This window comes from Talpa europaea (genome assembly GCF_964194135.1).
Source record: "Talpa europaea genome assembly, chromosome: 6".
NCBI lineage: Eukaryota > Metazoa > Chordata > Mammalia > Eulipotyphla > Talpidae > Talpa > Talpa europaea.
Genome location: NC_140072.1, coordinates 81,437,004 through 81,454,469, shown reverse-complemented (window position 1 = coordinate 81,454,469; position 17,466 = coordinate 81,437,004). Strand labels below are relative to the sequence as shown.

The 17,466-nt window shown below is 33.8% G+C and overlaps 2 protein-coding genes across 3 annotated transcripts in view; one reads left to right on the top strand and one right to left on the bottom strand.

Moving 5' to 3' along the window:
- INTS6 (integrator complex subunit 6) overlaps positions 1 to 15,109 on the top strand; it is a gene marked incomplete at its 5' end in the record, with an annotated part of 84,822 nt that extends 69,713 nt beyond the window's left edge. For both annotated transcript variants that reach the window (XM_084235147.1, XM_084235146.1), the window contains 9 exons: positions 456 to 550; positions 2,579 to 2,689; positions 3,360 to 3,575; positions 6,015 to 6,141; positions 6,917 to 7,059; positions 7,261 to 7,492; positions 11,463 to 11,834; positions 12,844 to 12,937; positions 14,803 to 15,109. In XM_084235147.1, coding sequence (XP_084091273.1) covers positions 456 to 550; positions 2,579 to 2,689; positions 3,360 to 3,575; positions 6,015 to 6,141; positions 6,917 to 7,059; positions 7,261 to 7,492; positions 11,463 to 11,834; positions 12,844 to 12,937; positions 14,803 to 14,896 — 1,484 coding nt within the window. In that variant the 3' untranslated portion in view covers positions 14,897 to 15,109. The remainder of the gene's footprint in view (positions 1 to 455; positions 551 to 2,578; positions 2,690 to 3,359; positions 3,576 to 6,014; positions 6,142 to 6,916; positions 7,060 to 7,260; positions 7,493 to 11,462; positions 11,835 to 12,843; positions 12,938 to 14,802) is intronic.
- A 1,163-nt stretch (positions 15,110 to 16,272) lies between these two features.
- The window catches only part of SERPINE3 (serpin family E member 3), a gene marked incomplete at its 5' end in the record, with an annotated part of 34,374 nt that continues 33,180 nt past the window's right edge, over positions 16,273 to 17,466 (bottom strand). The window contains 2 exon segments of the mRNA XM_084234872.1: positions 16,273 to 16,418; positions 16,421 to 16,428. Of these exon segments, the coding sequence (XP_084090998.1) occupies positions 16,368 to 16,418; positions 16,421 to 16,428 (59 nt within the window). The 3' untranslated portion in view covers positions 16,273 to 16,367.

Genomic DNA, 17,466 nt, shown 5'->3' with positions numbered 1-17,466 from the left:
AGATCTAAGTGTATTGTCCAAGAATTTATGCTTTTTCATTTGACAGTTTTTCTTTTTAATGGGAAAATTTGTTTTAAAATTTTTAATTTTTTGAGGAGTACTATTGTAGAAGACTCTTCTTCAGGATGGAGTCATATCAGATTTAAAAGTTATAGCTAAAATATTAGTTGGTATATTTTATAGAAAACATTACATATGCTTTATTTCCTCAAATTTCTACCATGTCCTGGTCTAGATAGGGTATAGATTGTCCTTATGTTTTTTCTGATTCTATCTTTATTATTACATGTAATTTTAGATCACAATTGGCATCTTTTCATTTTTAAAATATTGCCGCTTTTAATTTTGTTAAAAATCTGTATCTGATGTTCTTCTCTTTTATAAATAAGAAAGCAGACATTAAAAATGGAACTTCTTTCATTGATTGATAGTTTGTTCACATTAAACATTTTTAGATGACTTGTTTAAAGTACATAAAGCAAAACCAACATTGAAGTGGAGACAGTCATTTGAAAGTTATTTGAAGACAATGCCTCCCTACTATCTTGGGGTAAGAATAATATTGTTAAAATAAAACTTGTTAATTAAAAAAATTTAATTATAGCTATTATAAACTTAATATTTCTGGCTATTATAAATGTGATGAAAATTGAATGTATGAATGACCAGTAGAGATTTATTGGGAAAGAAAAGTTTCAGGAATTTGCAGAATAATAATAATGATGATGATGATCACAGGAACATGTATAATGTTTTTCTTTTTACTGTCTCTATGTCTCATTCCCTATGTGTGTATATACATTTGTATGTATATTTACAAAACCTTTTACCATCTTAGGCACTTTATATGTATTAACCTCATTTAATTTATACTATTTAGTTTATAATAATCCTAAAAGATAGAAATGGTTGTTACTCTATTTTATAGATGAGGAAACTAAGTCATAGAAAGATTAGTCTGTTTAGGGAGTCTGAATTTAGGATTTAGGCTTTTAACCTCAATTGCTGTAGTACCCTTTTAAATTGCAGTTTTCTGACTGTGCAGTTGAGACCACAGGATCAGGAGGAGAGAAAAACAGTGGGGAGAAAAACAGTGGAAGATTGGGTGCATTGGTGGTGGGTGTGGTGTTGAGGACATGCCTCTGAGGAGGTGTGACCATCTATGCCTCTGAATCATATACAACGTGATAAGCCAGTGTTTCCATAATTTAAAAAAAAGAAAAATTGCAGTTTTTTAATTTTTTCTCTTTTATGTGCACAAGATGTTTTTATTTTATTCCCCAAATCTCCAGAAACATACTTTTAAGTAGATAAGTATATATTCTCCTAGACCCATATATTTTTAGAATCACAAAATTTGTATTTCCTTAAAACCTAGTGCATTATGGGAGATAAAATCAATAACATATTTAAATACATTGTTTTATTAAAAGTAATTTCTTAAGGAAAAGAACTACACTAAAAGCAGTTTTAAACATTACTCTCACTGTTAATACAGGAATATTACAGCATTTGACTTAACTAATCTTTTTAAATGGTCCCTAATAAGACATTAATTTCTTAAGCTTTAAAGATCGTATTTTATAGTTGAGAGAAATTAGTTTTGTGTGTCTAGCACATAGTGCCTGCCATGTCAGTGAGAGAAAAGGGAGAAACACTTTGAATATGAACAGCTACATATGTTTATTCATTTTTGTTTCATAGCAACCTAGAGGATTTAGTCAAAGCAATGTGGATATTAAATATTAGCTGGCATTGGATACCAGTTTGACACCAGCACTTACATACTTTCTTATATGTCAGTGAATGGTTCTCATCCTTTTTCTGACATTATCCTAATCACATATGCCAGAGATTCCTGCTAGTGATATTTTCCATTACACAAAGTGATTTTCAGTTAGTCTATCTTAACAATTGAAAATTATTTCACTGTACCACATCCATAGTAAATACTATATACTTTTTGCCTCATTTTTATTTTTCTTTAATAGTTTATCTGTTTTGTCAGCTCATTTAATGATAGTAATTATGATTAACACCTACTGATTGCCTACTGTGTTCCAGGTGCTTTTTTCAGTCCATTTCATGTATTAATTCATTTAATCCCATGATAACCCTATGAAGTATAGATCCTGTTACTATTTTACAAATGAGAAACTAAATCACAGTGGGGTTATATAACCTTGTCCAGAGTCAAAAAGCTAGTGAGTAATTGAGCCACAACCTACCCAGAGTTACCCAAATGGAGATGTTCTATCTTCCTTGACTCCTTTTCATTTTATATCTACCTCTGAAATGTGTCTTCTCCCCATTTCTTCCAAACTTACTGTTTCTTGTGATGCTAAGTAGTCCAGGAGTTCACTCTTTTTTGCTCTGGGTGGTTGGATTACAGACTTTAATCCTTTTGAAGTATTTCACACCTGTCTTCCATTGACAGAGATCATACTGAAATACAAATATGACTTTTACTTTCATTGAAGAAAAGGAGAATTTGGGGGAGAAGAAATTTTCAAAGTTGACTTAATGCATGTAGCCATGAATTTTTGACAATATTAAATTATTTTATATTTTCATATAGCCTTTGAAGAAAGCTGTTAGAATGATGGGAGCGCCTAACTTAATAGCAGACAGTATGGAATATGGACTTAGTTACAGTGTCATTTCATACCTCAAAAAACTGAGTCAACAGGTAATGTTGAAAGAAAGAGCAAGCCATCTAGTATTTTGAATGATTTTGACTAATTTCTTGATGGTTCTACGGGAGTTCCACTATATTAATACATTATGTCTTAAAAACATATGTAGCAACATAATTCTGTATTAAGTATGTGCTATGCTAAATTTTAAAATGTTAATCTCAAATAATTTCTGTTTTATGAAAATGGCTTCATTAACGTGACCCTAGACTTCCTTTATGTGATTATTATTTCACTTTTGAAAAATTTGTTAGAGTTCTTTTTCTTAAATGAAATTTCAGTTTCTTTTGCCTTATATTTTAAAATATCTAGATTTTTTTCTTTCAAAATGGGGGTTTCTTTTAAACAAATGATTGTATAAACACTGGGGCACAAGTCACATTGAAAGATACTATAATGACGCAGTATATTGTTTGCCAATTTACTCATGTAGTATGAAATACATTAATTTTTTATTACTTTTGTTATCTCCACCTTAACTGCTGATTAAAATGCAAATTGAAGAGTAAAAATACTGCTATTTTCTTTCCAGTGAAAAACTGCATTTCTATTTGCTGTAGTTCTTCATGTACTTGATGTAAACTATGCCACTTGTTTGTAGTTTATGGAAGATCAAAGCTATTTAGAGTATGTCAAGACTACTCTTGTTTATTTTTACTTCAGGCCAAAATAGAATCTGATCGAGTCATTGGATCTGTTGGCAAAAAAGTAGTACAGGAAACTGGAATTAAAGTCCGAAGCCGATCACATGGTTTATCAATGGCATATAGGAAAGATTTTCAACAACTGCTCCAGGGAATTTCAGAGGATGTTCCTCACAGACTGCTAGACCTTAATATGAAAGAGTACTCTGGGTTCCAAGTGGCATTGCTGAATAAGGTAATAGTTGAATGAATTTGGTACTGCTCTTGTTATATTCTTTTGTATTATTGAATAAATCAAATATTCTATTATCTGATAGTTAATTTGTCTAAACTTTAAGAAGTACTACTGTATATACCTTTAAAGAATAATTATCATTATAAAGTATCATTGAGTCATTGAATTTTAGAGTCACTGACTAACAAAATCTTGATAACTGGATGGAATTTAAGATTATTTGGTGAGCTTATCAGTTTTTCATCTTTTGGTTTTTAAAACAATATTATTAAGATTGCCTCTTTAGTTTTTTGTTTTTTTTTTTAAGATTTATTTATTTATGCATACAAGAGCTAGGGTACAGGCCAGCGGTGTTGGGTATGAGAGGATTTACCAGAGACAGAGTGAGAAATAGAACAGGCAGATTGACGGAAGTACACTGCTGAGGGGAGCAGCAGGCGAGGCAGGAGAGGTCTGTGTTGCTCCCTGGCTGGCTGGGGATTGAACTCGTGCTACAGAGGCTGTGGATTGCTTCATAGTGCGGTCTTAACCGCTTGCACCACCCGGGAGGCCCTAAGTCTTTACTTTTTAAGCTAACTAGTTAACTTCTATATTATATTTTCTTTTTTTTTTTTTTTTATAAATTTTATTGTTATATTCCCCATACAATTGCAGCCCCCCATTCTGACCCCAATCCCTCCCCTCCCGCCCCCGCCCCCCTAAAAGTGTCTCTGGTTCATAGTTTTTTGTTGATTTTGATTTTCACTTTCTTATAGTTATTCATTTTCCTGGTCCCTTATTTAAGTTTTCTAGATTCCTGCTATGAGTGAGACCATCCGGTATTTTTCTTTTTCTTTTTGGCTTATTTCGCTGAGCATGATCCCTTCCAGCGCCATCCATGTTGCAGCAAATTGCATGTGTTTATCTTTTTTGAATGCTGAGTAATATTCCATGGTATATATGTACCACATCTTCTTGATCCAGTCATCTATTTTTGGGCATTTGGGTTGTTTCCAAAGCTTAGCTATTGTAAACAGTGCTGCTATAAACATAGGGGAGCAGGTGTTCTTTGGAATTGATGTTTCTGTGTCCTTTGGGTAAATACCTAGGAGTGGAATTGCTGGATCATATGGAAGCTCTATGTTTACTAGGTCCAGAAATCTCCACACAGCTTTCCACAGTGGTTGGACCAGTTTGCACTCCCACCAACAGTGCAGAAGAGTTCCTTTTTCTCCACACCCTCGCCAACATTTGTTGTTGCTAGTTTTTTTAATATGTGCCATTCTCACTGGTGTAAGATGGTATCTCATGGTAGTTTTGATTTGCATTTCCCTGATGACAAGTGATGTTGAACATTTTTTCATATGCCTGTTGGCCATTTGCATTTCCTCTTCAGAGAAGTTTCTTTTAAGCTCTTCTGCCCATTTTTTGACTGGATTATTTTCTTTGTTGTTGTTGAGTCTCATCAGCTCTTTGCAGATTTTTGTGATCAGTCCTTTATCATTAGTGTTGGGTGCAAAAATGTTCTCCCAGTTGGTGGGGTTTCTCTTTGTTTTTGTTATTGTCTCTTTTGCTGTGCAAAAGCTCTTTAATTTGATGTAGTCCCAGCTGTTTATCTTTGCCTTCACTATCACTGCTTTGGGTGATGTGTCTGTAAAGATGTCTTTGATGTGCAAATCACGTAGTGTTTCGCCTATATTTCCTTCTATATATTTTATGGTTTCAGGTCTTATGTCTAGTTCTTTAATCCATTTTGAGTTGATTTTTGTGTATGGTGTGAGGTGGTGGTCAAGCTTCATTCCTTTGCATGTAGCGACCCAGTTTTCCCAGCACCATTTATTGAACAAACTTTCTTTGCTCCAATGCATATTCTTTGCTCCTTTGTCAAAGATTAGTTGACCATAAATCTGTGGGTTTGTTTCTGGATTTTCTATTCGATTCCATTGGTCTGTATGTCTGTTCTTGTTCCAATACCATGCAGTTTTGATGATTATGGCTTTGTAGTATAGTTTGAAGTCTGGGAGTCTGATGCCTCCATTCCCTTCTTTTTTTTTCAGGAGAGCTTTGGCTATTCGGGGTTTTTTGTGATTCCATATGAATTTCATCAATAATTGTTCTATTTCTTTGAAGAATGACATTGAAATTTTGATTGGAATAGCATTGAATCTGTATATTGCTTTTGGAAGGATGGCCATTTTAATAATGTTTATTCTTCCAATCCATGAGCAGGGGATGTCTCTCCATTTCTTTGTGTCTTCTTCTATTTCTTTTAACAGTGTTTTATAGTTTTCTTTGTATAGGTCCTTTACCGCTTTTGTTAGATTTATTCCCAAATATTTGATTTTTTTTGTTTCAATAACAAAAGGGATGGTCTTTTTCAAATCTAATCTGTAGAATAGACATTTTAGTCTCTTAGTACTATATTTGAAGTAAGTTTTGTCCTTGACTGTTTTTTAATAGGACTTGAAGCCACAGACATTTAGGAATGCATATGACATCCCGAGACGGAATCTTTTGGATCACTTAACAAGAATGAGATCTAATCTTTTGAAAACCACCCGCAGATTCCTTAAGGGACAGGATGAAGGTTAGATTTTGGTCTTAATGTTGATATTTTTTGTATGTGTGGAATTTTTCCTTTAAATTGAAAAAAACATAGTATGGTAATATAAACTTTAAAGAATTGTTACAATAATTCAGTACAGTAATTAAATTATTATAGCAAAAAAGTGAGTCATCCCTATTTCCCTGTATTTCTTTCTACTGTCACTATTGCCCAAAATTTAACTTGTGTTAATAGTTTAGTTTCTTATTTTCTTTTCTTAAATTCATATACACACACACAGTTGTTTTCTCGTGATATGATGGTTAACTCTGGATGGCTAGTACATGTCATAATATTTCCTTCAATTAATTCATGGCAACAAGTCAAGTCAAATGAGAATTTAACCTTTTGCCATCTCTGATATAAGCATCCCAACTACAGCTTTATGTAAAAAGAATTATCTATGTGGTTTCTCTTTTCTCTAAGTTCTGTTATAATTAAGTTCCATGTCTTTGGAATAGACTAGAAGAGACATTCCTTTGCGTGGTAAAGTTGTGCATATTGCTTATTCTGTGCAATGAGGTGATCTGCAATTTTTTTGTTTTATTTAAAAATTATTTAAAAATTAAAAAAAAATTTTATTATAAAAATTCTAAACACTATGTCATAGTATTTGTAGTAACAACAGTATATAATTAAAAAACACTGCCTAGAATAGTACCAGGTAGCATTCATATATAAGAAGGCATTATTTGATAACTACTTAGGGTATGGTTTTAGTGAGGTTAACGTTTGTTGCTCTATTCTGTTTGAAAAGATCAAGTGCACAGTGTTCCTATAGCACAAATGGGGAATTACCAGGAATACCTCAAGCAAGTACCTTCTCCATTGAGAGAACTTGACCCTGATCAGCCTCGAAGGTTGCATACATTTGGTAACCCCTTTAAACTGGATAAAAAGGTAAATTTGAAATGTTCATTATTTAGTTTGTGCTTGGCTCTGTGAATATAATATTTCTTAATTTAACTAAAGTAAGCTGAAACTAGTTTACTAGTAGTGTCTAATAAATGTCAATGTAGTTAAAATAGTTGTTTTAATGGAAACTGGAGTTGTACCATTTACATACTGTATATGTCAAGGGGAATTCCTTGTTTGTTACAGGGTATGATGATAGATGAAGCAGATGAATTTGTAGCTGGACCTCAGAACAAACATAAACGACCTGGAGAACCAAATATGCAAGGGATCCCTAAAAGACGCCGCTGTATGTCTCCATTACTAAGGGGAAGACAACAGAATCCAGTTGTGAACAACCATATTGGAGGAAAAGGACCACCTGTACCTTTGACTCAAGCACAGCCAGATCTTATTAAACCCCTTCCTCTTCATAAAAGTAAGAATTTTTTTAAAGCATTATTTACTGCTCTTTGGTTCATTGGGGAAGAACTTTTTTAGACTTTTTTTAGGGAAGATTACAGAAAAAAATTAACAAAGTACAAGGGTATCTAGAGAAGATATCTGTTTATTCTAAATTAACGTGTAGTCATTTTTGTATGTCTTAGTGAATGTTGAACATTTAATATATTCATTATGCTTTATTAGTAGTATCATGATCTTAAATGTCATTTATAAATCTTAAGTATTTCAGAATAACATTTTTTAAAAGAGAATTATCAATGTTCATTTCAGTTAAATTCAACAATAGCTATTAAATATATTTAAGCTATTTTGGACAATGCTAGGCAATGAGATATAGCAGTGAGCAAGACAATAGCGATCTCTCTCTTCATTTACAGTGAGTAAAGGAAGAAAGTCATTTAGATTTTCGTTGTAAGTGTGATGAAGTAAGTTGGAAGCAGTTGGCAAAAGGATTTAACTTAGGCACTTGACTGAGAAGGTCTTTTTTAAGCCAACACTTGAAGGATAGATGGGCATTAGTTAACTAAAACTATGCATTTACTTAATGCTCGAGTAGTAGTCTAAGAAGAATATATGCAAAGGTGTAAGGTAAATACAAGGGTGTTAGGGAGCCAGAGATTTTTAGTATAGCAAAGGTATAGGGAATGAAGTAAGAACTAAAAGGTAAATGGAGATAGATCATGGAGAGCTGTGAAAGCCATTGTAAAGATCCTATACTTCATTCTAAGGACAGTGAGAATCTATTGAAAAATTTTAAAGAGGTAGTGAGTTTATTTGATTAGCATTTTATGAAGACCAGACTGTGTAGAATATTATCAGGGAAGAACAGGAATGGACATAAGGAACCCTTCATTAATGGATTCATTAATTATACTTAGTGGAGAGAAAACATATACCTCTTGTTGGACTTCTGCAATACTGCCTCTGAAGTTGTCTTACCAGCACACCTCCAAAAAAAGTTAAACATCAATCCTATCAGCCCTCTAAAAAATGCAAGGGCCCAAGAAACATGTTAAATAACAAAATAAATACTACACTTAGCACAATCCAGATCATGGGAAATTCAACAGAACACAAGAATTGTGTGTGATTGGGGGCGGGTATATGTGTTTTTCCAGAAAAAATAATGCATGTTAAAGAGATACAGAATGATTTTATAAATTATAAGGTAGTTAAAACATATAAACCAACTTCAGTATACAGGCCTCATTTGAACCCTGAATTCAAATCAAAATTCAGCTGCTTTTTCACAAACAGAAGATACACGATAATTGCAGATTCTGGACACTGACTGGCCTATCTGATATTAATTATCATGGATGCACAGAAACCAGTAAGGAAACTCAGGGGAGAGTGATCCAGCAGTGGGGTTATGAGGAGAGGATGTATTTGAGATAGATAGGCAAAGAATTTGGTCATGACTAGATGTTGGAACCAGGGCAAAGGAGGAATTGGGCTTCTATCTTGAAAGACACTGGGTAGATAATGGTGTTAGGGACAGAATGGGAAGAAGAGATGATGAGTGAGTTTAGAAGTGCCTGTCAGATAGCCAACTTCTAGCTTAAGAAGGTGGGTATTCTGTTTGGAACTAAGGAGAAGAGGAGTAAGCTAAAGAGATAGGTATGGGAGGCAGCTTAACCCCCACTGGAGTGAATAAACTCCACTTAGAGGAAAAAATGAGAAGAAAAAAAGATCCTAAAACAGGGCCTTCAAAGTATCAAAGAGGAGAACTAAGGTTAAGTAAAAGAGATTGACAAGGAGGAACTTAAGAAACAAACAACAGGGACAAATTTAGTGTAATGGAAGCTAATAAAGGAAAAGAGAAATTGGTTGGTGGTCTCAAATACTTATTAAATGATCAGTTGAAAAGATTGGAAAAATACTGTTGGTTGTTACTATCTTAGCAAGAACAAGTTTGGGTGGAGTAAAGGGGATACAAGACTCAACAAGTGAAATGAGGAGTTAAAGATTGAGGAAACAGAAATAATAAGTGTAAACAACCAGATTGAGTATAAATGTGATGGCTAAATGAGAAAAGAGGTCATGGGATTGAAAATGGTGCTTTTGCTTTGTTTTTAAAATGATAGAGTTCCACATATTTAAATACTGGTTTGATAGAATCAGTTGACAGGGATGGATAAAGAAAGAAGCTGAGAGAAAGCATAGAGAGCACAAAATTAGAGAAAGCAGAAGGGAATGGTCCAGAGCCCAGTTGAAAGAGTGCTTCGTCCATAGAAGCAAAATGGTAGTATGTATAAATTTGATGATGGGAAACAGGAAGCTCTTTTTCCATGGCTTTGCTTTTCTTTCCTCTGCTGAAAGAGAAGATTGGGGAAGTGGGGAAAGCTTAAATGATCTTTCGTGGGATTGGGAGACAAGGTAAAAGATTGCTAGGATGTGCCAAGATCCAGGTACAGATGGTGATTGTGACCACTTTTCAGAGTTGAGTCATTTTTCTTCAGTAGTGTTCCTTATTCTAGATGCATGTCTAGAACAAGCAAATAGGTAAGATCATCAACTTTGGGGTTTTGCCTGGCAGGTATCATGGAGGATAATAGAATGAGATATTCTAAACACTGGTAAAAAGTGATACATTATGGGATATAAATTGGATTGATAAAGTATTTAGAAGAGTTCTGATTAATAGGAAGCAGGAAGTGGAGGAGTTGTTGAGATAAAAATCTGAGTTAAATGGCAACAGCAGGAATACTGCAAAGGTTATACCCCAAAGGATTTTACCCTGCTGTCTGTGAATCTGTGTCTGTCTTGAAAGGCAAACTTGTAGGTAAAAAAATTCTTTGGAAATGGAAATTAAGGTTTTGGGGAGGCCAAAGTTGTGGCAAGTGATCTGCTTAGATATTGAAGTACTATATAACACTCAATTTTAATGTGTATATCAATCATGTGGCGGTCTAGTTAAAATACAGATTATAATTCATTCAGTTTGGGAGGGGAGCTTAAAGTAAGCATTTCTAGCAAGCTTTCTGATGGTGCTAATGCTGCTTGTCCACAGACCACACTTATGTTAGTAACAAGATAGAGTGATGTTCTGAAGGGCATGGAATTGGGGGGGAAGCCTATGAGCCAGGTGCCAGACATCCAGGGCCATGGAGGTGTGTTGAGGAGAGAGGATGATTGGAGTGGTATATTTGAGCCCCAGTACAACAACTCAGGCAGGAGTTGTAGAAAATATTCACTTAAGTTTGAAAATTATGGAATAGGATTTAGGAGGGAGTCAGAAGTTCAAGGCATTTTTGTGGGAATGAGTTTACATTTTTAGACACTAAAAGCAGAAAGGAATTCAGTTTATGTCCTGGAGGTTTGGTAAGCAATCAGGGAATGCAGAATTCAGAAGCTTTCTTTGGGGAACAAGTGTAATGTTAAGTAACATGGTTGTAAGCTTTTGAGTCTAATAGCCTAATGAACTGAAGTGGGCAGTGGATCCCTTTGCATTACTCATATGAAGACTAGAGAGATGGTTATACGAAAAGGGTATACTGTGAAAAGACCTGTTTGGTAGTATGTTCCCTGCAGAATGTTAAAAAGTTTAAATATACTGTATTTAGCTTTCCCTCTAAATGGTAATAGGTGTATAAGGTAGAAGTAGTTGGAATGAACTAGGCCTCTCCAAGGAAAAAATTACCACAAAAATCTTGATTATATGTCTCTGAAACATTAAAAACTTACTTTCCCAATAAAATTTCATAGAATAAAATAGAGAGATAAAAGTCATTTGAAATTGGCTTTTATTTTTCCTTCCCCTGAAATCTAAAATTGTATGGATTTTGTAAATATTGTGACTATTTCACATTGAACTCCACCATATCTTTAGCACAGCAGAGAACCATATCACAGGGGATGAATTGTGATTTGCTGTAATAGTTGTTGTTTTCTCTACTGTGTGCTTAAAAATTATCTATCATGTACTTTGTCTTTGTTTTTAGTTTCAGAAGCCACTAATGATTCAACAATGGATGATGTCGTTGAAAATCATGTTGCAGACCAGCTTTCATCAGATATTACACCAAATGCTATGGATACTGAGTTTTCAGCATCATCTTCTGCCAGTTTACTGGAACGACCGACCAATCATACAGAGGCTCTTGGTCATGACCATTTAGGAACTAATGACCTCTCTGTTGGTGGATTTTTAGAAAATCATGAGGAGTCAAGGGATAAAGAACAATGTCCTGAAGAGAATATACCAGCATCTTCACTCAACAAAGGAAAGAAATTGATGCATTGCAGAAGTCATGAAGAGATCAACACTGAATTAAAAGCACAAATAATGAAAGAGATCCGAAAACCAGGAAGAAGTATGTATAATTAGAGACTAGTCTTAGATCTGATTTTTGTCTATGCTCAAAAACTTAGTCAAATTAACAGACAACGTAGATCTGATTCTAGATCAGTCTTAAAACACGTGTGAGTTGTGTGTGATTTCTTTATTCAGCTGACAAATACTTTATATCTGTTATTTCCAAACTACTGTGTCTAGTTTTAAGAGGAGGGACTGAGAGCAGAGAGGAATACACAGATAAATTACACATCGTTCCTTTCATGATGGGAACCAAAAGTTTTAAGTATTCTTCTAACTAGCAACTGGGATTTTACCATAGCAGCTAACCCCAAAAGACATAAATATTACGTGATTTCATGTCTGTAAAGTTCTTGGCATAGTGCTACCACTGTGTTTAAGACTTAAGCTATGACAGTGAGTAGGGATGCGTATAGGTTAAAAAACCTACGAGAGCTTTCTATTATATGAATACAAAAGTACATTGAGGGGTAAAATTGTAGCATTCATTCAGAGAATGTTGACAGATTAACTGTTAGAATAATGTAATGACCCGTGGGTCCAGACGTGGGTGGTAGAATTCAGTCCTTATGATTTAGAAAGGTAAGTCCTACATGGTAGTGCCTGATAGAGTTTTATGTGAAAATTTAAAGTTGAAACAATACTTTTAACCTGTTTTCTCCTCTCTACCTCCCCTAATGTTAGCCATAATTTATAATCATAAAAGTGGTTTTTTGTAAAGGCTACTTATTTTTCAGTGGCACTCCAAAAAAACTGTTTACTCATCCTTAACCTTTATGTTTGATACTTTTAATGGGAATTTTTATCATAAAAGTAGTGTTGATAAGTTATCTTTGTTGATGTGAAATGAAATGTATGTAATATAAATCTCTAATAAGTAGCAAAATTTTACGTAGAATGTTTTTTGTTTTCATCACTTCTTAATATAGTAAAATGTAATAGAAAAATACTGAATAAGAGTGCAAAGAAAAACCAGTTAATTTCTCTTTTTACTTCTCTTGTTTAAGAATATGAAAGGATCTTCACTTTATTGAAGCATGTGCAAGGCAGTTTACAAACAAGACTAATATTTTTACAAAATGTCATTAAAGAAGCATCAAGGTAAATAATCTGTTGCACATTATGAATTGATGTTGAAATGAGTTCCAAATTTATATAGTCAGTAATTTTAATAGTATTTATTTTGTACTTGTGTTGTTATCTATCTGTTATGTATATGACACACCATGAGTATATAAGTACTCCTCTTTTTTTAGTTTACTGAAAGAAGGTAACTTAAAAAAGCAGTCACACATAGAGTCTCCATTTCTTTCTACAAATTACTAGATACTGGCCTAGTTCTCATTTTATCTTACTCTGGCTTTTTGTTGTTTTTTAATATGTTACAGCCATTAATTTTTCTCCTTTGAATATTTGAACTACAGTTAACATTAATCAATGATTAGAAATAACCTTGAAAGGCAATATTTGAATGCAGTTTATTTGTACATTATGTGGGAAAACAAATTAAGGAACCAGAGTTGGACAGAAGAACCTTACTCTGATTGCTTCAGTAGCCTGGGATTATGTATTTTAGTGCAAGGAATGTGGATCAAGATTATAAATGGTATCAACAAAAGGCAATTATCTGGAAAGCATAGTTATGTGAGTTTAGTGAGTACAAAAGCACTTTTTACTTTTTTTCTTCAAGACTTACAGAATTTTTATATTTAAGGAAACTGAGGGTTTTTGTTTATTTATTTAATTTAAAAAAAAAGATTTATTTATTTATACAAGCACTTGGCTACAGTCAAAAGAACGGGAAGGTGAGAGAATTCACCAGAGCCAGAGTGGGGAGCAGAACAGGCAGAAGGACCAAAGTACACTGCTGAGGGGAGCAGCAGGCGTGGCAGGAGAGGTCTGTGGACCATGTGGGACCCTCCCGGCTGCCGGTGATCGAGCTGGCGCTGCAGAGGCTGTGGGCAGCTTCGCAGCCCAGCGCTCAACCATTGCTCCACCGGGGAGGCCCGAAACTTGGGGTTTTTAATCTCATCTGACCCTCCAAATGGAAATATACCCACTCTTTTCAGTTCTCTAGCTCATTCCAGGTACACATAAAAGCTTTTTTAAAAAAATCAGAGCAGTTAATTTGACTATTATTTGTTGAGTTCTAGAATATAGCCTACTTTGAAGGTTTAAGATAAGAACATAACTTTTCATTTTATTTTCAGTATTTAACCTGTTCTGCTTTTTATGTGTATTTTGTCAGCCCATAACTTCATCATGGAAATAAGCTATATTCCTGGTACCTGCACTCCACTTATGCCACCTTTTAAAGAGTTGTGGATATGCACATTAATTTATTAAGTAGAGATTAAAGAGGTATAGATTGGATTCTAAGACCCATCAACAGTGTTTATACTTATGTAAATGAATGCAATTTTATTCTACTATGTTACAAATTTTTTAAACTACTAGTTGATCTTTAACTGTGTGTTACCTCTTATGCTACAGATGTCTTTATCTTTGATTGGCTAGCTATCAAGTTGTAGTAGTAGAACACCATAGTTTTTGAACGCTATTGTCCACTTTTAATTTCTTCTTCCATTTTGGTGGGGGCTTATATCCATACTTTGTTCAACATTTTTAAAGAGCCTAAGAAGAAACTGTTGGAGTCTTTGCTTTGGGAGCCCAGATTTTGCTAGAGTATTTGTGACCTTTGTATATATTAGGTATTTCTTTTTCTTTTTTGGAAGGAAAAACTTTTGTTCTATTATTCCTGGATTACTTGTTTTAGGAACATACTCTAATACTGCTTTGATAAAGTTATTTGCTAATCTTTACATATCAAAGTTGTTGACTTCATTTTCATTTCAGTTCGGAAAATCTTCCAAAAGAGTTTATCTCTTTTCTAAAAACAGAATTATATTAATATATAACTATCCATTGAAAAGAAATTGAGAGTACTATTACTTATTTTCATACAGGTTTAAAAAACGAATGCTAATAGAACAACTGGAGAACTTCTTGGATGAAATTCATCGAAGAGCCAATCAGATCAACCATATTAATAGCAATTAAAAGAGAACAGAATGTGGCCACTTATTTCACTATCTTCTCCAAATACAAAGTAAATACAAGACTGTTGTGATCTTGCATTCATTTTTTGACATGCATTGTTGGCTATTTGAAATACTGAGATCAAGTCTACAGATTCCCATCATTTTACAGTGACCTTTACTTCATTTTGGTTTATTTTTGTAATGTGAAAAATATCACTCTAAAAAACATTTTTATTTAACAAACTAAAAATATTCCTCCAAATCTCTTGCTTGTCATTGACTCTTGCGTGTCAATTTCCCTCAGGTTCTATTTTCTTAAACCAACCTTTAAAATTGTCACCTCTGTTAAGGTTGAACTTTGCCAAAAAAAAAAACCAATAAAAAGAAGTTACTTTGTAATTTTTGGGGAAAAAAGCACATACATTAAAACTAGGTAATGTTTTGTATATACAGTTATTTTGGATATATTATTGTAAGTTGTACAAATGTATTTTGAAGAATATTTAAGAAAAGCACTTTTGTTATTCCATCAATAAATGCTCTATTTTACTCTTGTGTGGTTTAGGAAATAATCACATTTAAAATAATCATTTAAAACCACCTTAAGATAATGGAATTTTAAAGGCCTTGCTTTTTAAAGCATTGGAAAAATACACCACTTGAAATTCATATTTGTTAAACTTATCTGTAATTACATGTTACATAATCTGCATTGTCTTTTCGCTATATGTTCTTAGTTTTTGTTGGCCACACTATACTCTCACATCTGCCTAGGTAATGGAAAACGACAGAGTCTGTGGCAGAGAGACAACCAACTCTTAAAACTGTTTAAAAAGCAGACACCTTTGGACGTTACTGGTTTCCTTACTTTACTTCAGTTCCTTTTCCCTTCTCGTTAGGACTGTGGATGGCACAAAGTTGAAGCTCTTATTTAGGGAGTGGTAAGTTTGGGTACACCACATACTCTGAAATGTCTCTCCTTGAGCGGCTTGACGCCATGCTTACAAAAGGCCCACAACATATTGGGGGTTCAAAGGGGATCTCTTTATTCTGCTCTGCTAGTCTCATACTTACAAACTCTTCATTTTATTTAGAAACTAAATGGAAAGAAAAAGTATTTAAGATGACTTTGTTCATTTTGCTTTCCCGCTAAGTTACCCAGGAAAAGGAAAAACTGGCATCATTTATTTCCCGCCCTTAGCCCAAAATGGCCTCACATGTCCTAACTGAGGACCTACTTTACCATTCATAGATCACTGCTGTGCCTTGTAGTATTGAGGAGTGACCAGAAGAGAAGCGTAGATTATTTAGATGAAAAGAGGCAAATTGATTTATAAAATCATAATAAAATTGAAGTATGTTTAAGTTCATAATATTTAAAAAATCACATACCCTTTTTACAAGTTAGCATAACATTTTTTTAAATTTCAAGGGTATAACGAATGGTAACTTTTTGTGAAGAAAAGCATACATGGAGGTTGAAGGCATGCTCAAGATCTGTTAATGTAGTCTAGGGGATTTGATACTCTTCCAATGCTGAACAGACAAACCCTGTCAAGAAAAAGAATCATCTCATGTGATGTTATATAGTATTGTCATATGCAATTCTTTAAACCTTTTTTACCTCTACAAAATATCTTTAAGTAAAGCAGGATGTCATTTAATAGATGGAATTGTTAAGATAATTATTTACAGTTACATTGCTAAATTCAGTAAGAGCTACAAAAAATCCAGAATATATTGTCGGGTCTTAAATGATATATATTTAGATTTTGAGATGAATAGTCAAGAAAGAGATTCAGTCTAATCCAATATTTAACAGTTTTCCTTATCAGAATGTTCTTATTTCCATTTCACAGTTGCTCATGAGGCAATGCTGTTTTATACCCTTAACCTTTAATATATTTTTTTGCAGTGAACCCTGGGGGACTTGGGAAGAAGTAATTCATTCAGTTTCCTCTCTGTCCCTAATTTCTCTGCTTCCATACAATACACTATCATCCCAAAACCTACTCACCAAGTTTGAAACCCATTGAAACTCAAGTGTAACACCCTGTGTCTTGCAGGTTTTTTACATTTAGAAAAAAATGGGCATATTAGTGAGATACTGTAGCATTTTTATAAACAAAGGAGAAGGGGAGAGTCCTTTGAGGGGGAGATCATCATGTCTTTTAGGCACTTTAGATTAATGGATGACTTTAGGCTGGACAAATGTCCAACAATTTAATCTTGAGATAAGATTTTTTTCCTTAGTTTTCCTGTATGTCCCTTTTGTTAATTGATTAGGTCATTATTTTACCCTTATCAGTAAGATGTGTCATTTTGGTGTACTGAAGGTTGAGACTGGTTTCTACCTCTTCAATACCCCTGTCACCAGAAGAGTAACCACTTTGCCTTGTGCAATATGGGCAAGCACCTCCTGGAAAATGAGATAAATAAATTGATAAGGACTGTATTTACATACACTGGTTTTGGTTAGCCTTACATGTTCTGTATGCTAAGGCAGATCAGAAAACTCTTACTGAAATACTGGTGTGTCCTTAACTAATTCACAGATTTTATATCATATTTATGCAATTAAATTCCAGA